This window comes from Brachyistius frenatus, unplaced genomic scaffold (assembly GCF_029030835.1).
Source record: "Brachyistius frenatus isolate BFR_SWC_R1_liver_20210118 unplaced genomic scaffold, ASM2903083v1 Contig_58, whole genome shotgun sequence".
Taxonomy (NCBI): domain Eukaryota; kingdom Metazoa; phylum Chordata; class Actinopteri; family Embiotocidae; genus Brachyistius; species Brachyistius frenatus.
This window is the reverse complement of record NW_027210657.1, coordinates 1,703,162-1,725,675: the sequence shown is the minus strand read 5'-3', so window position 1 is coordinate 1,725,675 and position 22,514 is coordinate 1,703,162. Positions and strand designations below refer to the sequence as shown.

Below are 22,514 nucleotides of genomic sequence, written 5' to 3'. Positions count from 1 at the left end.
CTCAAAAATGTTTAAAATACATGTCCTACTAAAGCAGTCTTTATAAAAATCATCAGGTCTTGATTCACTTACTGAATAATAGAGCCAAAACTGCTGCACAGTTTCAGTTTTATAACCTCAACTAAGAACACATTCTTCTCCTTCCTCTTTATTCCCACACCGTATCACAATAATTATGTGAACAGGGATATGGCATAGACACACAACTGTGTGTTTATGTAGTGTGTGTGTGTGTGTGTGTGTGTGTGTGTGTGTGTGTGTGTGTGTGTGTGTGTTCTCTTTGGGTGTGTTGGGGGACGGACAGACTGCAGAGAGAGACAATGAGGCCCCAGGGCCCCTTCAGACTATACATTTCATTAATGGCTGCAAACATTAGCACACTTCACCCGACCCTACCCTCCTGTTTATCTATTCTCTCATGACTCAAACAGATCAGTGTCTCTGAGATCAAACGTCTGGATCTGAAATCATGCGGGGCAAAATGGCTGCAGGTCACGCCAACAAAAGACTGTTCTTTCCAGTGCTTTTTTTTTTTTTAACTTGTTAGGTAGTAAATATTTTAAACACTTTATTTATTTATTCTAAATTGTTGTTTTTTGCACCATGTTGTTGCAGCATGTCATTTTCAAGAGAAAAGCCAAACATCTTTTCCCTTGAAAAGACAAATTTATGGAAGGCTGTCTGCAAGAATCTCAAAATAGGCGGGCCCCAGCTATCCATATGTCCAGCTGGCTGGGACACAGGGATTTTTCCAAGGCTTTTAGGGGGATTTTTGCCCTGAGTGCTGAGACTCACATAACAGAACTACTAACATGCCAGAGAGGTAGCCACCCTCCAAGCATAGCTAAAAATGCAGATCAGAAGAATAACAGACTAAGTATATATTCTGCTGATGTAGCGAGTAAGTATGTCAATGTAGAGATGTGATCTTAAGAATCTGTGGGGTCTCTGACAAACATACCGACACACATGCGTCCACTGGTGTCGAGCAGGAATCCAGGTTTACAGATGCATTTAAAGCTGCCATCTTCATTGATACACAGTCCGTTGAGGCACATGTTCCTGATCAGACACTCGTCCTGGTCTGTGGACGAACACAAATTAAACAATAGATTGATAGCAGTACAGTTGGATCCCTGGTTAAAGGCATTTTTCATGGTTTAGTCCATTAACAACAATTTGAAACATTATGGTTGACCTCTGTCTTGTAATGTGACAATCAGATTGTCACATTGCTTTCATCAAAGTTATACTGAACTGATAAACAATGCAGTAGAAAGCAAAGACTATTTTCAGATCACTTTTTGATGCATTTAAGCACCAGAAGACTGGAAGACAAACACCAAACAAACACGAAAAAAAAAAAAGGATATTGGAGGACAGGCCAAATTTTTAAGTAATATAATTTAACAACAGAAAATATATGGGTTTGGGTATACTGGATCAGAACATGACATGTAGTCCAACCACATAGGGCATCAGAAGTGTTCATAGTTGTTCCAAACAGCCACAGCGGATAGGTTGTCATGAGAAGGAGGAGCGGTAATATTGTTTAAAAATGTATATAACAGCAGTCTTACTGTCTCCTGGAAGGCATTTATTGTGTTGCACTCAGTTGTTCGCATGAAAAGTGACAAATAGTTGAGTCACAAATGAGGTTTGAACCCTGGCTGCTTTTCACACCACCCTAACCTCACTTGGATAGCATAAAGTGGGTGTGAATGTCAGATAACCTGTTTAAGAAATGTACCCCCCCCTGACCCAACATGGGAGAAGTGTGGAGGGACAAGGTTTCCAAAACTATCTCATCATATGTCAAGCATTTCTGACAAAGTGGAGCTACCCCTTAGAGGCAAGAAACATTTCCTGAGATGGACTATCTATCAGGTTTGCAAGACATTTGCAAGTTTCTCAAATGAATGGAAATAAATGGATGTCTGTAAGGTAAAACGCAAATACTAATAAAATCGAGTCCTGCGGAAAAACTTAGTGGTACCATAAAATTTACATATTTTGTAATTAACAATCCAAAACACAAAACCACCAGCATGATCATATAAAATCCCAGCTATTATGGTACATGCTTCCATTGGTATTAAAATACCACCTCCAACAGATCCATGGTCCGTTAAACACAAACATTACACATGCTGTGGTTATTAAAGAAAACCACCCTGTGAATGTGTGACTATGACATAAAGGCAGATGTGAGGACTTGACAGACCTTGACAGTTTTTGCCATCGAGTGAAATTTCAAATCCAGCATTGCAGACACAGTGGAAGCTGCCCTCGGTGTTCACACAGCGGCCGTTGTTGCAGATACGACCGTTGGCAACGCACTCATCCAGATCTGGCAGAGATAAATGCATAGCACAAAAAACACATGAATACTCTTAGTATGTGGGCGGGTTCAGATTAAAATCAGGTTTAGATTAGGGTTAGGGTTAGGCATTGAGTTGTGGAGTTGTGGTGATCAAGGTTAGGATGACGTGGCAAGTGTGTGTGTGTGTGTGTGTGTGTGTGTGTGTGTGTGTGTGTGTGTGTGTGTGTGTGTGTGTGTGTGTGTGTGTGTGTGTGTGTGTGTGTGTGTGTGTGTGTACGTGTGCGTGTGGGTGTGGGTGTGTGCGCGTGTTTGTGTGTGTGTGTGTGTGTGTGCGTATAACCTCGGCACTCAGTCCTGGTTGCGGTGGTCTGGAATCCAGCAGGACACTGGCAAATGTAAGACCCCGGGGTGTTCACACATTCTCCATGTGCACATGGGTTTCTTTCACATTCGTCGTCATCTGGAGAGCAAACGTGAAGCTCAAAAATCTTTCTTCGTGCACATTAAGCCTCGCATTAAATAAACTCGTCCCTCACTCTGACCAAAACTTACCGATACACTCTCCCCGTACGTCCAACCTGAAGCCCATGTTGCACTCACAGCGATATCCAATGCCCGGCATTGGGAAGCACCTGCCATTCAGGCAGAGGTTGCGGTAGGCCTGGCACATGTTGGTGATATTCTGGGTTTGGATAATTACAGGGCCTGAAAGAAACAGTCAGACAAAAATACCATCAATACATCATAAAAACACATCATAAAAATCCACATCTGCTTTACTCAGTGTCATGCAGACTAAAGGAAATTTAGTTTAACATCTTAATCTGTGAGAAATTCCTTCAACAGAAGATGTAGGTACCATATACAGCGTACTGATAATGTACATGTAGCAGTAAAAGCTAAAGAGCATGAGAAAAACATTGCCAGATCTATCTGTACACTACATTTGCACTGTATTAAGATTTAGGCATGATCCACTTTGACTCTAATTAAGGAAAAAAAAATGTTTTAGTTTTGCTCTGAGAATTTCGTCTTTCTTTAGAAACTCTGCCAAGTTCCCTTGCAAAACAGTTCCGGATGAAATTTTATATTTTGCACATGGTTAATTAAACTCTTGAAATTTCTGGTCTGAACATTTGCAGGAATGGTTTCTTCTGGACAAGACATATTCTGCACGATATGCGAGTGTCTTCACAGCTGCTATGTGGGTTGCAGCTCGTTATTTTAAGGGCGCAGGTTGTTGTTCCTCAAAACTGGGATTTTGATGGCAAGAAAATCAGCAGGAGGTTAAGAATTGCACATCCAATCAGTCAGACCAAAAGTATGAGTTATGAGCTACTTTCCATTTAATATGCGTGAATATGTGAATCACACAAACAAAAAACAGGGGTATGTACCTGGTGGAGGAGGCTGTCTAGGTAGTTGTCCAGGAAAGTGTCCTGGGATTTGACCTGGAAAGTGTCCTGGAAACTGTCCTGGTATTTGGCCCGGGATCTGGCCTGGAACCTGAATGGGAAATTGACCAGGAATCACTCCAGGTACCTGGCCAGGAACGTGCCCGGGAGTTTGACCCGGATATGGAACGGGGTAGATGCCGGGCAGGTCGGGGCCTCCTGGAACACGACCAGGTATCAGCCCTCCACCGTTCCCGTCTGGGATCTGGATACACAGTTTCTGGTACTCTTCTAAAATTGAAAAACAATGGGAGGTTAGCTCCATGTTGTGACATGGAGAAGCACAGATGGGAACAGAAAACGTAAAGCCATGTGACGGTGAGTGACTCCACCTGTTCCACGGATCGGGCACATTTCTGGGGTGGACCCATCAGACCAGCAGCGTCCACTATCACAGCAGCACTGCATTTTGGTCAACAGCTGTGAGTTTTGGTTGGCGCAGCGCCCATTCAGCAGGCTAGCATAGCAGTACCCACCACGAGCATCTGTGGGAAACAACACAGCGTGAATGGAGTTAAACTAACCGTGCTGTATGGAATATGGCATGTGCTGTCTGCACGTTAAGCAAATTGGCACCAGCACAATCAGGAAGCAGTTGTTGTTGCTTCAGAATTTCCATGATTTGGAAGATGGATGCCACTTTCAATCATATTCACTTCCTATTTGTGAGAACCTTTTCCTTCATCCTGCCGTTTCTGGCACTGTGCAGCAGCATGGCTCCCTATTGCTCGGTTAAGTTCGACAAGATGTCAGGCATGCATAGTCTATAGGTGGCAGGAGGCTGTACAGTTGGGCCCTAAAGGGGACATACTGGTGGTGTTACTGCATGGGAAACAGACTAAAATGTTTGGCGCGATAGTTTTCTGGAACGAAAGACTCAGACATTCTTTCCTCACAAACATGCTCTCTTGGGGGGGGGGGGGGGTTAATGTGAGCGTGTGTTTGTTTGTGTGTGTGTGTGCGTGCGTGCATGCGTGCGTATGTGCATGTACATCTCTTGGACTATTCTGACCCAAATTCTTCACTGGTCTGTTTTCGGTGAAACTGAGCTGAACTCGGGAGCTTTACAGGCTTTTCTGGTGATCATGTGGGTGTGCGAATCTGCACACTGTTATCAACCTCCCCGGATGTGGACTGTTGATTGACACACCCGCATGCATTTCGCTGTTCACACAGACTGACCAGACAGACCCACAATAAAGTTCACTTCTTCCCGCCATGATGTCAAAAAAATAAAAAAAAGAGTTCTCTTTACTTCTCTCATCACGTGCACTTCTCAGCTGGAAAGGAATATAGCTCATTGTTGTGGAACTAGAAACAAGCAAGTGACTACTGACCTAAATTCTACCAGCTGGAACGTTGGACAGATTTCAGTTCTGCTGTCAGTGCCAGGCAAAAAGGGAGAAGAACCAAAATGGAGCGGAAAAAGGAAGAAGAGCGAAGCAGCGCCTTTTTAGCTCAACTGCTGTCTCAAATTTTGTCTATCGGAGTAACAATGAACCAAAGCAAATCAAATTTAGCTGATTATCCTTTGGAGAGACAGGGGACTCACCTATACACCTGGAGCCATCCACAGAGGTGTAATATCCCTGGGGACACTTGCAAAAGTAGCTGCCAGCCGTATTAGAGCATTCACCCACACCGCAGAGACCTTGGATGTTTGAACACTCGTCCAGATCTGAGGAGAGGAGAGGAGACCATAGGAGAGTATTGTAATTATAACAGTCGATGAAAGTGAATAAACTGAAAACTTGAAATGTGAACGTCTTCCTGACTAGAACACATGTTGGCAGTTACAATGGAAATCAGGCATTGTCGCAGGATATTAAATCCAGGGCCCTCTGTAGCGGCTCTTCTGTTAGCACCGTTAACCACTGAGTGCACATCATCAGGCACAAAGTCTGTTAAGAAATACACTGTAACTTAGACCCGTTTGAAAATGTCTTTTACACAGTCCAGAAGTTTTCCGGCAATTATTTCTGGGCATAAAATAGCACATATTTTACTCAGCAAATGAGTGCCAGAAAACTTTGCTCGGTCTGTTTCACCAGAGTTAAACTTGGTCTGGAAATTGTCATATTCATGTCTTAATAAGCCAATATTTTTCACAGGGTAACTGTGAGCCTTTATTTATGGGAGAACAGAAGTGATGCAGAGAGGGCTTTTATTAAAGATTCTTTTAGCCAGAAACATTAAACAAACTCTCAGTGGCCACATTTAAGAAAGAAGTTAGAAGAAATTTGGATCTAATATTTCTGAAAGTCAGTCAGAGGCTGCTAATTAGAGTCTCCAGTTGAGAAAGAAGTGTCTGTACAAAACAAAATTTAAACATAATCTTCACTGACTGTCTTTTGATTTATAGTGTGCATTGATTGGCTGTTTTAAAGAAGGACTATTCAAGTTTTGCTTAACAGCAGCCATGTTGGCTAAAAATGATGGCAACACTATAATCTGAACGACTAATGTTTGTTTAGGTACAGTGCTAAAGCAGTGGAACAGATCTGGCCAAACCAGATCAAGTAAAATAGGAGCAGCAAAATCCTTCGGTTAAACCGTGAGCTCATAACCTTTATATAACAAAAACAGGTTATTTCTTTTTATTTATTATTTCTTCTTTCTAATGTTACATCAATCTTATTTTAACAAATGTAAAAAGGAAAAGAAACACTTCATTTCACGTCACCATTTCTTTCAAACCTCACAATTAAGTGAGTTACACAGGATTACTGCGAGAAAGCTGAGTGCTGCTTTGGCTTAATTAAACTTATTTCAAGGGAAGGGCAAACAGTGGCTTATGTGTGGTCTCCCCCCATAAAGTAATAATCAGAATACCATGACTGAGGTGAAGTTAACCACATCTAGACAGATGTGGCTTTTAACTCGCTTAACTTTTTGGAACTTCAAAAATATTTTGTTAGTCTACTCTGTCATTCGAGCGTACACTGAAAGTTAGAAATTTCACAGTTTTACTATGAGGGCTGCTCGCGTGACTCTTACCTTCACATTTCTGTGAGACCTCGTTGAACTTGTGCCCAGCGGGGCATTTACATTCAAAGGATCCCACTGTGTTGATACAGTTTCCTCCCTGACAGATGCCAGGGATGGCCTGGCACTCGTCCACGTCTGTGCATGCAGAGTATACAGTTAATACACACCCCAATACACATGAGGACAGATTCATTTAATGTACGAAACAAGAGAAATGATGCAGAGATGGTCAAATAAACTCCACCAGGGGCAAGAGGGCAACACACTCACAGACTAATACTAACGTTGATTGAAATAGGGTCAGTTTGAACAGTCTGGCGTTGACCTTCCTGCGATCAGAAGAGTGAAAAGGGAAAGTAGAAAGAGGGATAGGAATGTCTCCTGCAGGAGGAGCAGAGGCTGAAGTTGACCAAAGAAAAGATAGAAACAAAGTTGGAAATACAGATAGGACCTGTCTACATTGAGACAGAGGGGTACAGCTGCCATCACATGCAAAAATGAATGGACATGAAGATATGCTTTCAAAGACGGGACTCTATGACGTCATTAATAAGTGGATCTAGAGCACCGGGTTTGTCCACGTTTACAATCTGTTACTTGCTGAGTTATGCTGATGACTAAATTAAATTAATTGAATGAATTTGACAGAGTAAAACGCAGGTCCCAGGCTGAAAACCTGCAGGAGGCTGTGACCTGATGCAGTCTCAGAGAACTCCATGTTCCTCTGGGTCCTGGCTCAGGTCCGCCTCCCCCGCAGAGGTTCTGATGTTGTTGGGTCTGGAGAAGGCAGACACAGGGCCGTCTTACCAGAAATGAGCACTCCCATGTGGCACCGCCACTGACCCGTGTTACTGACTCTGACAGTCCCGCCGCAGCGGGTGTCTGCGGGCATTCCATGCACATGTGGGAGGCACTGCCATCCACCCCAATTTAACCCAATTAGAACTAATCCTCTGGAGAGGGGATGGTGGGTAGAGATGAGGGGATGACAGAGGGTGAGGGGTGAAGGCAGACAAGGAGTGAGAAGGAGTTAAAACGGGCAGAAAGGACAGAAGCAGCACTTTACTCAAAGAAGGAGAGGGGCGGGAGAGTGACAGAAAAGAAAAGGTACAAAAACAGAAAAAGAGACTCTGAGGAACAGACTTTACCTTGGCACGCCCCGGTGCGGTGGTTTGGTATGAACCCTCTTCGGCAGGGGTGAGGCTGGGCTGGGCACATCTCACAGGGGTGACCCCACGCCCGTCCCACTGTGGCGCAGCACAAAGTCTTGGTGCAGACAATGCCTGTCAGCTGGCCTTGACACATCTGGTTATTCACCGAGGCAAAGCACGGCCCAGTGCGGTAGTCTGCAAGTGTAAAGCAGGAGGTTGTTTTTGTGAAAACTCAACTTTGTCCTTTTATGTCCAGTAAAAACACAATGCAAAAAAAGCAGGTTACAAGATTTGGCAGGCAGTGGGACGTGTAAACAGAAAGAGAAAATGTTAGATATAAAAAATGCAAAGCAGTTCCTCTGTGAAACAGAAAAATCGTCGAACAAATCTCGACGCGAACTCTCCTCAGTGAGCGAGTGAATGTCTGGCATTCACAAACTGAAACGCTCAAACTGAATGTAATTTTGCATGACATCTACAACACACTTACATTATATGTGATGAAAGTTCTGCAGAGCAGATAGTAACACTACATAAATAATGCATTGTTTGTTCCTGGCATTTTAATCGGTCTGGCTCTCAGGTGCATCGTACGGTGTGTGTGTACGTGTGTGTGTGCGTGCGTGTGCGTGTGTGTGTGTGTGTGTGTGTGTGTGTGTGTGTGTGTGTGTGCTAGAAAGAAGCAGAGATAGGGAAGAGGTCTGGAAAACCTTTTAAAGTTGTGTGGGCGGCTGTGGAGAGTAATGGACATAAGCAAGGACACCCAGACAATGAAAAGTCAGTCTGGTGCACCTATTATATGTATCATATGATCATTGGCTGGTTAGTTAGAAGTATTGTGTCTTTAGGGGAAAATGGCACTTTTACCATGTGGTTTGCCGCTCCTTGTTATTTTTCTAGTGATACACAATGTCGGGAATAGGTTATCCTACATGAAGCCTGTCTGGATGGCAGGGTGTGTCGATGGAGCACAGTAGGTGATTTCTACACCAACTCAAGCAGCCTAGAGTTTAAACTAATGCTTTTAATAATTATGAGCGTGTGAAGAAAGTCCCTCCATCAGAATTCTTCGATTCTCCTCCCCTTTAAAACAAATTTAAGCTTCATTCCCTTGAACCAACAGCTTCCATGCATTGATACCCGCACTTCATTCTCTCTCCAAACATCACTCCTTAGCTGTAAACTCCCCACATATTCAACGGAATCGTTGAATCTTATCAGGTGAAGGACTGAAAGATAGAGAATCCGAGATAGAGAAAGAAAAGCAGGAAAAACGCATCACTCCCAAAAGAACCTGGACACGATCCAAAGGCAAAAATCATTTCCACATTTCACAGCAGACAACAGACAGCAAGAGGAAAGAAGGAGACCAGGTCCAACAGCGCAGTCGTTTAAAACAAACGAGACATTGTGCGTTTCCCGTGTGGACCAGGGCCCAGCCCAGACCCGTCACGTGCACCATAGCCTCCACAGTCTCTCTGCCTCTGGCACCAGCGCAGTGTGAAACAGAACTGGGTCATCTCTCTTTCTTTTCCTCACTCCCTCCTGCTCCAGCTCTACTGGAGACCAAATGCTTTTGATTCTTTGTCTACTTCTGCTTCCAACAAGAGCTGGAAAGTAACTAAGTACATTTACTCGTAAAGTTTCAAGGCACTTGTACTTTACTTGATTATTTCCATTTTGGGCAAAGGGGGGACATTTCAGAGCGAAATATTATACCTCTTAGCTGAAAGCTACCAGAAAGTTAAGACTTAACAGAGCAGGTCGTGTGATAAACACATGATAAATTCAGATCATATAAGACTTTCAAAAACAACTTCCATAACTTGTTCTTCACTAGCTTCTTTACAAGCTTTACAAGCTGGACCACCAATAATATTTAATGAACAACGTGGGAAATGTACTTATTCACCTTCTGACAACGAGTTAGATGAGAAGTGAGGGGCAGAACCCTGAGACATGCCCCAAAACATACCACTTTTTGAGGCCTAATATTTAATTAATTATGGAATTATTTTCAGACAGACCACAACAACACTCATCAGACAGAGTGAATTTAGCAAATGACAGCACAATGACTTTTGGAAAAAATATATTGACTTTGTATTTTATGAAAAAAGTTTTTTGAATGGGAGTCGATTGGAGCCAGAGGTTTTTGGAGCCCCTAGTGGGCGTTAGTAGTATTGCACCTTCACGTACATCCATTTTTATATCTAGTCAATGGTCTGTTGTAAATGTTCCTGCACATACCGTAACACTGTGTAAAACCAGCACCTGTTGTCTTAACACTTCATTTCATAACTGCAAATTAGTGAGGTTTTGTTACTTTTAGACAGAGCCAGGAGAGCCGCTGTTCTCCTATTTTACTTTAAAGGAAACTGTCTAATGGCTCCAGCTTCTTGTAAAGTCAATTTAAAAATTATTTATGGAGTACATTTAAAAATAACAAAAGCTGACCAAAGTAGTTTAGAGAGATGAAATGGAATCATCACATAAAACCACAGACATAAATAAGAATATTTTAGTAAATGATGAAAGCATAGAATATCTGGGTGAAATTATCAACTTAACCTAAGATGCACAGAGATCAAGAAAAAAAAATAAAAAAAAAATAAAATATATATATAGTGTAACCAGTGATGACATCACAATGACTTTTGAAAGGTTTAAAAAAAAAAAAAAAGGTATATGTTTAAACAGGTTTTAAAGATATTGATGGCACGGAAAGGTCTAATAGTGAGATGCAGCTATTCTACAACTCAGGGCCAACAATAAGAAATGCTCGATCATCTTTAAAGAGGCTGTCTGGACTGGAGAGCAGTGATAACTTACTGCTTTAAAATGAATTAAAAAGAACCCGTACGTCACAGGTAACCAGTGAAGAGAGGCCAGCACAGGGAAGATATAGTGTCTCTTCTTGGTACCAGGCTGCTGCACGTTAAACCAGCTGCAGGAGATAAGGCTGACTGACTACTACACACGGAGAATTGCAATAATCGAGGCGAGAGGGGAAAAAAGCAAATCTCCAAAACTTTAACAGACAGGAGTGGTTTTAATTTTGCAAGTGATCTAAGATGAACGAATCCTTGTGCTGACAAGAGTGTTATCATTCTTCTTATCTAAATCCAAGCAAAGGAGATAGAGACTATATTTCTTCAAAAGAAATTTCCACTGGGGCATTCTCAGCAAAGTCTTATATAGTTTTACTCTAGTTTTCTGAATGCAGGACTTTGCTTGTGATTAAATATTTAAACATTGCTGTATTTTAACTTTCATTTAAGTGATCTGAAAAGGTTTATCTACCATTCTCTTCAACATTGTTCAGCTTAACAAACCAGTTGCCAGCTACATTGTGTATCAACTAAAAGCCTACATTTCGTGCCTTACCTACAACAACAAAGCAACAGACATGCATGAGTGGCTCTTATTACTGTCAGGATGCCACACATGCACCATCTGACACCATACCTGTTTATTACAGCTCTTAGTGGAGGAGACCGAGAATTAAAACAAAGATCTAAGCATGAAATAAAGTAAATACACGACTTAAACCGTCAGCTGAGGTAAACAGGGAGAGGCAGACAGCTGTAGGGTGAAAATGGTGTCATTTCATCCGTCATCTCTCTCTCTCTGTGAACTGCATACAGCTGGGGGATCCACCCATGTCCTGTACATCTGGGAGTAATCGCACGTGTTCACACACAAAAGGCCCTCAAACACACATATACACACACACACACACAATCTCTCAGCCCATATCCCAGCCCCTCATCCGCAGTCTAGCCAGCGATGATCTCAAAACGCACCAAAACTCATAAATGTTGCTCTTGTTTTTGCTCTACTTTTGGAGAACATGTTGGAAACACGGCTGCTTCAGGAAACTTGCATCAGGAGTTCGTGTTGACGCTCATTAGTAAGCGATTTCATGATTGTATGCACAATCGGAGCACAATAGAAACGCCGGCTTCCTCAATGACCTGTGAGTTTAGGCACAACAACAGCTCAGTGCGAATGGGAGGGAAGCCCGCCGGGAAGTGGGTCAAAAGAGTTTCCTGGATTAACTCCAAAATGTTTGTACACACACACACACACACACACACACACACACACACACACACACACACACACACACACACACACACACACACACACACACACACACACACACACACACACACACACACAATAATCTGTCCTCCTTTTCCATATCCACCCTTCCTCAATCTTCTCCGTGCAGATGGTGCTCACTACATATACCTCACATGCCTCTACATACACGTAATGTGCATGCATGTGTCCGTGTGTGAATTTGTTTGTGTGATTTCGGTGTTTCCGTGCATGTGTTATAGGGTCTTATATCTGGGTGGGGTCATCCCTGTTGGCCCGTCTGCAGATTTCTCCATCCTCCCAGGACTAACAAGTTGAGCACGCACTCAAACACACACAGAGACACGCACACATTTGGTTATCTATCCATGGAGATTTGCAATAGGATAGAAAAGCGCTTGATAGGGGAAAGTCAGTGAGGCATTAAGAGACAAAAGAGCCCCTCAGCTGACTGACCGACTTCCCTGTTGTGCTCTGGCTGCTGACTTTTTGACTGTGTACCTCACGTGTTGCCACGTTTCAGACCAGTCTCTCACCACCATCCCAAGTGAGCTCCATGGCGTCATACTGAAAGCTCAACTTTATTGCTCCGTAGCTAAATGACTCTGCAGCAGGAGCAAAGAGCCCTGCAAGCAATCAGCAGCACTGTGGCTCGATCTCACCACTTCCACATTCCATCTCTAAATCACATTTGTAACCAACAATGAACACGTTGAAGCTGCATTTCCCCTGCAGTCAGCTGTGCATGGTGGTGGGACCACCGGTCAGCAGATCACCAGTCACTTTGGCAGCACATAGCTCAAAGTCACACAGCAGTCTGCAGCAGGGATGAGCCCTGATGGCACCAGGATATTTTCACATCCAAGAGAACCTGAGTGCGGCTACCTCTGCTGTTCAGATCACATGTTTGTGGAAACCTCGTGGTCTTGCTAATGGGACAAGATCGAACCATAATGGGACATGGTTCTGTAAATTGTATTAAAAACCGTGTGGGGTGTTTGTACACATGTACATTAAGCATGTGCTTGTGTTTATGTGAGAGCACAATGACTTTTCCCCCGGGAGGTGATGGATCCGAGCCAAGGAAATTCCAGTGAAAGTAACTTCACTCAAAACGCCACTCCATCCATCGGCCTACATTCTCTACCGTTCTTGGTGTAACCAAACGCAACAAGAAGGACTTGTGATGCCAAGTCGTTTTTTTCACTCAGAGTCTAACATGATTCGGCATCTTCAGACAGCTTGTTTTTACCAACCAACAGTTCAAAACTCAAATTATTTCATTCCTAATTTTGCAGTGAAACAAAACAGAAAAAACAGCTATTTAGAGGAGCCTCTGAGAAGCTGGAACCAGAGAATATTTGGTATTTTCGCTAAATAAATGATCTATGATCAAAACCTGTTGTTGATTATATCAGTTAAGCACTATATAATACTACATATATTCAGCACTATAAACTAGCACCCTGCACTGGCCATTTTATTCATATCAGAATTTGAGATTTTATGGAAACATGAACACACAATGAAACAAACATATACCTCATCTCAATTCAGCACAATATACAGTGTTTAGATGAATGACTGAAGATGGAAAGTGGTCCTCAGACACACACGCATGCATGCACGCACACACACACACACACACACACACACACATACGCACACGCACACGCACACACGCACACACACACACACACATTTGTCTGTTTCACAGACACAATCTCACACAAAGAAACATTTCACAAGAGCAGACAAAAAAAAATAACATTCAGGAAGAAGAGTGTTCTCATCATCTGACATTGCAAATCTAAGTCTAAAAACCAGATGTGGTCGTATTCCTTTTCATACATAATATCTTCATCAAAAATCCATTTACAAGAAACAACATCAGAAGGTTTCTGAGATTTTTTTTTGTGTTCAGTGTAAAGTATGAATATCTACAGGATAATGCGTGCCGAAAAAAATGCTCAATTTGAATTCCTTTACAGTCTCACAAACCCTCTGGCCAAACTTGTCACAGGAGAGAGTTGAATCCAAAGTTACAACATGTAGATGTGTGCCTCAGCAGATAAGACCTGGTGCTGAACCACCAGGCTGCCAGATAGTTCTTATTAGTGCAAGTTATGAAGAAAACACTAAAGTAAACCAAAGGACAAAGCCTTGGCCGGGCCCGGCTGACAGGACGTGTTAAAGAGGACGTTACTAATTAAGGGCTCTGCTGTCAATCCAAATATTAGTTTTACGAGGTCGGCACTTTGACCTCGAATGGTCACCACTGTCACTGACCGTCAGTGCATACACAAAACACACACGCCGGCCTATACACAGTTCGCTCAAACACAGCACAGGCTGCCCTCAGTTTGCGTGTGCCTGTATACTTCGGAGATTTTGCTCACATGTGCCAGGGAGCAACCACAGGAGGTTGGGAGGTCTTCGGTTAACAAACAGCGCCCATTTTGAAAGACATTACATTCCCCTGAGCATCGTTTCAGAGCAGATGTGGAAAATAATGGTCATTTCTGAACTCAAGCTTGACATGCAAATGTTCCACAACAAACCACATTCCTGGAGCCGGTGGCATGACTAAGCAGGGAATCGTCCTCAGTCACTAAAAACAACCACCATTCAACATGGTGTCACGTTTTTACTAAAGCAACACGTGCGGGTTTGAAAAGCACTCCAGCAGGAGTGCGTAGTGAATGTGGACCGCAGACAGTGTGATGTAAGACGAGCGAGGGAAACGCTCAGTGTGCGGCGCTCATTACCTCTCTCGCACTGAGCCCCGGTGAAGCCGTAGGTGCACACACATCTGTTGGGAGCCACGCACCTTCCTCCATTCAGACAACCATTTTCACAAACCGCTGGAGAACAAAAGAGAGAAGTAACAAAACAATGACACAACGTGAGGACGGTTCGGTGCGCTGCAAGGAGTTTCAAGTTGTTTTCTGGTTCGGGGTCTTGTGTTTTTAGTTATGGTCATCATTTGTATTGGCTATGAAAACATGCTAATTGTTGGGCTATGGGAACATGATGACGTCGTTAAATAAAGGACAGATGAGGCAAGAAGTGAGCAGACCAGCCGCAGAAAAACTAACAGTTTAAGAACATGAATTAAACCACTTCATTTTTAGGCAAAACCAAAAGTGAAATCACCGAAAACACTGTAAAAGGTCTTTCAGTACACAAGTTTCCGATCATGTGATTGATAATTGAATTAAAAGTCCCAGAGGGAGACTTTGACACTGCTCCTGTTTCTTTCTCTGTTGCGTTTATTTATTTTCTTTTTTTTACCAACAGGAGGGATGGCCAAAAAGGCGGCAGCCATGATAACGGCTCTATGCTGAATTTGGTCACAGCAGGGCTTTGCGCTAAATGCTAACTCTAACAGGGCAACATGCTCACGATAATAATAATAATAATTAGATTATTAATATATAATCATAATATTCATAAAATAATGATATTAATAATTATAATGATTAACCGGTATAAGCCTGACTATGTTTACCATCTTAAGTTTACTGGTTTCTGTTAACTTTAGCGGGCTAATTGGCACCAAAAATGTGCTTAAATGTTACAGAGGTTATTTAGCATATCTTTTGTGTTTGAGAAATTCCAAATTATGTTAAAATTTGCTGATACTGTTGAATTTTGTCACTGTGACTTACGTTGACCACAGTGGTTTCCCACGTAGCCTTTCTGACACTGGCAGTTGTCCTCAGCACACGTCCCGCCGTTCATACACCGAATGTTACAGTGCTGGACTGTGGGCAGAACAACACAAAGCACAGACACGGGGACACACAGACCAATATTGGGGTTGAATTCGCAGTACCAAAACATACAGTGCAGATTATATTTACAACATTAACAAAATTCACTCTGAACCATGTTTCTTAAGTGCTCGGATATAATTTCCTAGAAATTTATGGTGTGCAAACAGATGAGCGCACTGGGTTGAAGTGCACTGAGCTGAAAGAGAGCAACATGGAGGAGATGTTGACTGTGGACATCTTCCAAAGCACACACACACACCAAGTCCACATACGCACACGCACACACGCACACGCACACGCACACACAAGATTGGCCCCGCTATTTGCAAGAATGTGATTGCAACATATATCTATTGCTACAATCTTGGGGCAGTTTCAAGGGATGTTTTTAAGAGTTTCTTTGGCGAATTATCTCATATTTTTGTACCATAGTTAGTGCTCATTACTCATGATGAGAAGAAAACTTTAGAAAAAAGATGCAGATGGCACAGCGCCTTCTAAAGCTCAAAAATCAGATCCAATTATGATTTTTATCCTATTGAGAAAATGATGACAAGACTGTGTACTTTCTGTCATCTATCATCTGTCATTGCTTGTCTTTATTGTTACTAAAATATTTTTCCGAAGATTACAGCCCCTTTATAAAAAAAAAAAAGAAATGCAAAGACTGGGGTGTGGCCAAGGCTTTGCATTCCAAAAAACATTCAGCTTCAACCCCTATTTACATAAATCATACCATTATTATGTTTATCTATTAGCCAAGTAGCAGTTCACCACATTCCCCCCACTGCTACCTATGTACACTATATAATAACAACTCCATCAAGCTTTATACGAGATGGGAAAGCTGAGGTGCTGAGCGACCTGATTTGGATCCACAGGATGGGGCGATCTGGCCGTTGGGGCAGGTGCACATGTTGGGCCTGGAGCAGAAACCATCTCCACATGAACTCCGGCAGATTGCTGTGAACAAGAACATGACACTCAGTTAAACAACATAAAAACGTCCTCTGCCAGGTGCAAGACAAAATAAAGCTGCAATGCTCACATTGTGGCACCGGGATTTGGCTTTATTTTGTGTGAGAGAAAAATCACGTTATGCATCAGCTTGTCAGTCTGACCGATGCAGGTTTTGAATTTCAGGCTAGAATTTAATTTAGTGTAACTTCGGCCATGATCTAAACCTCATACCGAACTCTCATCTATAATATTTAAAAACAAACTCAAACAGACCACAGTCCAAAGAGGGCCAAATCCTCCTTTTAACCTTCATCATGGTTAAGTTACAGAAGCCCTCTTGGCAACGATGAAGAGCTATTTTCTTCTTGAATTTTGTTGCCATAAATGTGGACTAGTGTGTGTTTTCAGTTGGCGCTGTCTGTTTTTGCTCAGTTGTTCACTTTCCCACAGACTGGTGTTGGCATGGTCCACTGCCCCCAGCTCCCATCAGGTAGAATCCAGCCACTGACCCCTACTCCCTGAACCCCACTGCTTAACAATGTCATTAGCCAGCCGACCGGCCAGACTGCAATCACACAACTCTACAGCTTCTCAGACCTTCCTGTTACTGAGGTAGAGCTCTAGAGAGAGAGTTGGGGGTTGTGAATACAAAGAATAAGAAATTAAACCTGAAAAGGAACTACTGCCAGAATACCAAAATAATTGGACCAAATTATTCACCAATTCCCAGTTGTTCTTGGTCGTGATGTTGGCTTAACACAACCATTAACTAAACACCTTTAACAAGTTAGGGGTAATATTTAGTTTGTATAAAGTCCCATTAATGAGTCCCATTAGGCAAATATCAGTTATCAAAATTTAAAAAAATGTATGCACCTCTTTATTTACAATAAATCAAGAAGAAGCAGAATTACTGCCTCATGATTGTCTGCCTGTGCCAAAAAGTCATTTTATAGTTTACATCCATGTTTGTGCAGACTAATTTAATAAATGTGGAGAAAACTTATAAATATAAGGCGGATTCTGATAGAATGCAATGTTGTAGCCATGACATTAGACAATGCTTCAAATACGGATGTTGCTGCAAAGAAGCTACAAATTCTACAATGTGGATGCTTCACACACACATCTTCAATCTGACAGCACAAAAGCTCTTTACAAGCTCACTACAGTTTCAAGGTGGACAACCCATGACTAGTGTCACCAATTCAGTATCAGACTGAAAGACATATGGTTACAATCTCCCCTTCTGTTCCAGAAATATGGTGTTCAATAAAGACCAGAAAAGTGTTTTTGACAGAACATTACGATGTGTTGACCTTTGACCTGTTGGATTATTTTATTTTATTGAAAATTTGTGTGAAACTTTGTCACAATTATGGTATAGATTCTTGAGTTTTGGCCACAAACATGTTTTTTGAGGTCACAGCGACCTTTGACCGCCAAATTTAAATCAGTTCATCCTTGAGTCAAAGTGGACGTTGGTGCCAAGTTTGAAGAAATTTCCTTAAAACCTTCCTGAGACAACAAGTCCACAAGAATGGGATGGACGGGACAGAAATTAGGTCACAGTAACCTTGACCTTTGACTACCAAAATCGAATCAGCTCATCCTTGAGGTCAAGTGGACATTTGTACCAAATTTGAAGGAAGTCCTTCAGGGCTTTCCTGAAATACGGTGTTCACAAGAATGGGACAATGTGCAGTCACAGTGACCTTGACCTTCAGCCCCCCACCAAAGTCTACACAGTTTATCCTTGGAAGGAAGTGAAGATTTGTGCCAAATTTGAAGAAAATCTCACAAGGTGTTCCTGAGATATCCCAAGCATGGGACGGCTTATCATACAACCATACAGACAGACGGATGGGCGGACAACCTGAAAACAATCGGACTGACAACCTTTTTGAACAATCTGAATGCAACAAGACTACTAAAAGTGTTGGCCAGTTATGTCATTACTAATCATTTCTTGACTGAAAACTCCAGTCCTTTGCTGGTTGGCACTGTACGTTTCGCATTGGCATTCACTGACTTGTTGTTGATGTGCTGCAAATGAATAAATATTGTTTATAGAAGTTGCATTCTTCTGGATTTTCTTCCCAAAAAAGTGTAAAAATTCAAGAAACATGGATTGCCCCTGTGACTGAATGGCCTTGACGAAAAAGCAGGGCGCTGGACTCAAAGTTCTACCAGTCCTGAATTTCTGACTTCATAAAGAGTGGTAGAATATTAACAGGGGTGATACTCACGAACAATGCACTGGTTTCCTCCAGTCAGAGTCTTCCAGCCGGGGCAGCAGTAGGCGTTGTTCCGTGAGCCGCACACATTTGGTCTGTGGAAGATGTAGCATCGAAAGGTCATGATCTATGTCACACAGTTCAAATCACTCTCCAGTCAAGTCCATTTTTATTTATATACTCCACAGATTTGCCTTAAATGGCTTTGCAGGCTCTACAGAAACAACGCCCTCTATTCTTACACCCTCAATTGCTCTCTGCTGATTACTGGTCCACATATTCTTGGAACAACTCTCCGGTTTCTTGTCCTACTCAGCACAAGATTTCATCATAGGCAGCAGGAATAATGGCAACTTGCTGGAGGACACTCCTCATCAGAATGGCAATTTTCAGCATGGCCCAGTTGTAAGTCAAAATCCAGTGACGTTGTTGGATTAGTATACACAAACAACTTCCCAAAATACTAAAATTATGTTTTCACAAGTACAAGTACAACTTTTCTAAAAATATCCTGTGTAATAAACTACAGTGGACCTTTTCCATTGACTATACAAGAAGTTCCCAAGCTCTTTTGCTTATGACCACATCATGTGAAGCAAAACCTACTTATGACCCATGATCATAGGAGTCATGAGAAGTGCAACTAGACAGATTTTCACTTCTTTTAGAGTCCTGAATAGGTAAAAACTGTGAAAACTGTTGTATTTTACAAGAAGAATGTATAAAGTGAAACTGTAGTGTATTATTTCTGAGGACTGTGAGTTGCTCATGAACATTAGTCGTCTTATGACCCAGTGTGGAACCATGTTGGGAACATGCCGGCTGCTTGCACAGATCTTGTCAGGTGCAGCCTGGCATTCACTTCCCACATGTTTAAATCAAATTTGATGCAGCTGTAATAAATATTTCATCTGACATAAAAAGTGAACACCTGGGCCATCCTGCCCCCTACAGGTCGGAAACAGGCCTGCATATGTGAACTTGTAATCACCTACTGAGCATACATTGACCCCGGGATCGATGTATATACCGTTCAGTGTAATGCAAAGCAGAACCATGAGGTGAATAATGAAGTTACTTGGATGTTTGAAACAGTGGTAAGTCAGCCAGACACAGTATGCCGCCTGTACGCACTTCCTGCCTCTGAAACCAGATGTTCTGATAGATTAACTTAAAGCATGTCAAATAAAAATGCCTGTGGAGAACGCTCATTGAGCTGTCTACTGTGTGACCTTCATCAGCTGTTTGCTGTCATCACTGGACACAGACGTTCTTTCTTTTCTTTATTGCTTTCCTTCTGTCTGTCTTTCCTTTTTTGCTCTCTTTTCTCTTTCCCTCTCTAAAACACACACACACACACACACACACACACACACACACACACACACACACACACACACACACACACACACACACACACACACACACACACACACACACACACACAACCTCTCCAGCAGTGACCCACTGTGTACAGCTGCAGATGTGATTTATCCAGAGCTGGGGTGTGGTGTTTTTGGCTAGAAAGAGGATTAGGCTGTTAGTCTCTTTCTCTCTCTCTCTCTCCCTCTGTCTGCTCCAGCCACACACGACCAATGGCCTCCTTTGTTTGGATGTAATTTATTATTGCAGTCAGCAGGAATGTGATATTCTTGCCAGTATTTAATTACTAAACTTTGCTTCAAACTTCCCATCACAGACAATGTCACTCATGGGTCTCGGTCTGCCTTATTATAAAATACACACACAGGCACACAAAATTGTTTTGTGACCTTCAGTGTTCCTGAAGGACCAGCAAGTTATTTGTGAGGAAGAACAGACACCTGCTACAAGCTAAAAATAAAACACACCAGAAAGATGCTCATTTATAATGGGAAAAAAAAGTGGGGGGGATCTGATATGAGGTACAAGAGTGAAAAGAAAAAAAAAGAATATATATATATATATATATTTTTTTTTTTCCCCCGAATAGTGTCAGCAGGGACAATCACAGCCACTTTACCCTCTGAGGACGTCCGTCCCTCCCCTCCTCTTGGCCCTGCTGGCTCTGGTGTCGGTCTGTTTGGTCACCATCTCGCTGTCCCCGGTGTCCACCACCTCTACAGCGTCTCCAAGCCGGGCACCAAGCGACAGCAAGGCCACCAGAGCCACGGCCAACTGCAGCAGCCGTCCTCCACGCGTACTGTCCGGCATATCCACTCTCAAGTGTGCAACAAGAATAAAAAAAAAAAAAATCTCCTTAACTAGTTTCCCAGCCCTGTCGACCTCTGCAGTCTGGAGTCAAAGCTGCAAAACAATAATATTGGAGAAAAAAAAAAAAAAACTTTTGGAAAAGACGCAGAGGAGGGTGCAAGAAATGTTGCGCACAAAACCAAAACAACTCTGCTGCACTCACTTCAGTTGGTTTGTCTTCTGCCACTATTAAGCTAGAAATCATTCAGCTTACAGTCGTAAAAGTATGCAGTGTAAATATGATCATGCGCAAATTAAATGAGTCGTTACTTTACCTTGTCTCCCGAACAGGAGATTCGCCTGGGACCAGACAGAGGACTGCCTCACTTTTACTTGCAGGTACTGCTGAATAAACGTTAAGAAGAAAACTGCGGAGAAGAAGAAAAGTCTCTCAAACCTTTCGCTGAGCTGCTATAAATATATGCGCATTGTAACTTTTGGAGTCTGCTCGTGCGCATCCAGTCGTGTGTTTGATTTTGCACAGATAAGTTAGAGGAGCTGATGCATTCCAGAGGATGAGAATGGCAAGACTTACTGTGTCCCTCCTTCCCAGCAGAGAGCTCTTTCCTCATCCCTGCTCAGATCAACTTTCCCCAAAACCTTTTTTTTTTTTTTTTTTTTTTTTTTTTTTTTTTTTTCGTGTCCTGCTCTCGCGATACAACAGCTTGAGTTCAGAAACGCACTTAAAGCTCAGGAACTGCAACTTGGACTTTTAACTTTTCACATTAGTCTATCCAAAAAATCTTGAAGGATGAAGAAATCTATTTCAAAGTTTGATCATGAATATATCATATCTTTTTGCATCTTTAAAAACAATGCACTTGTTCAATCTTTATTATAAATTGTGTTAATAGTAATATGTCATGCTTAGGAGATTAATATCAAATATAATTAATGGCATTTTTTTTAAAAAAATCAATATATTCATACTTTTTAGATCAGTTGTAATCACTGCTTTAGGTGCAAACAATAACTGCCTGCAGTCCCTTTATTCATATGTTGGCATGACTATCAGTTGGTATCAGCAAATCACTAAATATTACATTCTTAAGTTCTACAGAGGATAAAAGATACTACAAAGCATTACTAATTTTAAAACATAAATGTATTTATTCAAAGGAACAACCAGTTCAGTTATTAGAGTAAAGGGAAGAGGACTGTGTCTCAATTTGCATACTTTAGTTAGTACATGGGTATTGCATGAATTTCAACATGGTTGATGTCTCAAATCGCACACTGCCCACTGTTTGTTAATGTTTGTGTTCTCTTCGTGCCATTTTAGA

The 22,514-nt window shown here is 42.1% G+C and overlaps 1 protein-coding gene across 1 annotated transcript in view; it reads right to left on the bottom strand.

The window, feature by feature from the left end:
* fbn1 (fibrillin 1) overlaps positions 1-21,824 on the bottom strand; it is a 61,342-nt gene extending 39,518 nt beyond the window's left edge. The window contains exons 1-16 of the mRNA XM_069705698.1: positions 21,767-21,824; positions 21,507-21,599; positions 21,002-21,285; positions 19,012-19,094; positions 16,667-16,765; positions 15,695-15,790; positions 14,792-14,887; positions 7,914-8,111; positions 6,775-6,900; positions 5,330-5,455; positions 4,110-4,262; positions 3,721-4,008; positions 2,876-3,028; positions 2,664-2,783; positions 2,225-2,350; positions 962-1,084 (exon numbers count right to left, since the gene is read on the bottom strand). Of these exons, the coding sequence (XP_069561799.1) occupies positions 962-1,084; positions 2,225-2,350; positions 2,664-2,783; positions 2,876-3,028; positions 3,721-4,008; positions 4,110-4,262; positions 5,330-5,455; positions 6,775-6,900; positions 7,914-8,111; positions 14,792-14,887; positions 15,695-15,790; positions 16,667-16,765; positions 19,012-19,094; positions 21,002-21,192 (1,978 nt within the window). The 5' untranslated portion in view covers positions 21,193-21,285; positions 21,507-21,599; positions 21,767-21,824. The remainder of the gene's footprint in view (positions 1-961; positions 1,085-2,224; positions 2,351-2,663; positions 2,784-2,875; positions 3,029-3,720; positions 4,009-4,109; positions 4,263-5,329; positions 5,456-6,774; positions 6,901-7,913; positions 8,112-14,791; positions 14,888-15,694; positions 15,791-16,666; positions 16,766-19,011; positions 19,095-21,001; positions 21,286-21,506; positions 21,600-21,766) is intronic.
* Between the last annotated feature and the right edge of the window lie 690 nt (positions 21,825-22,514).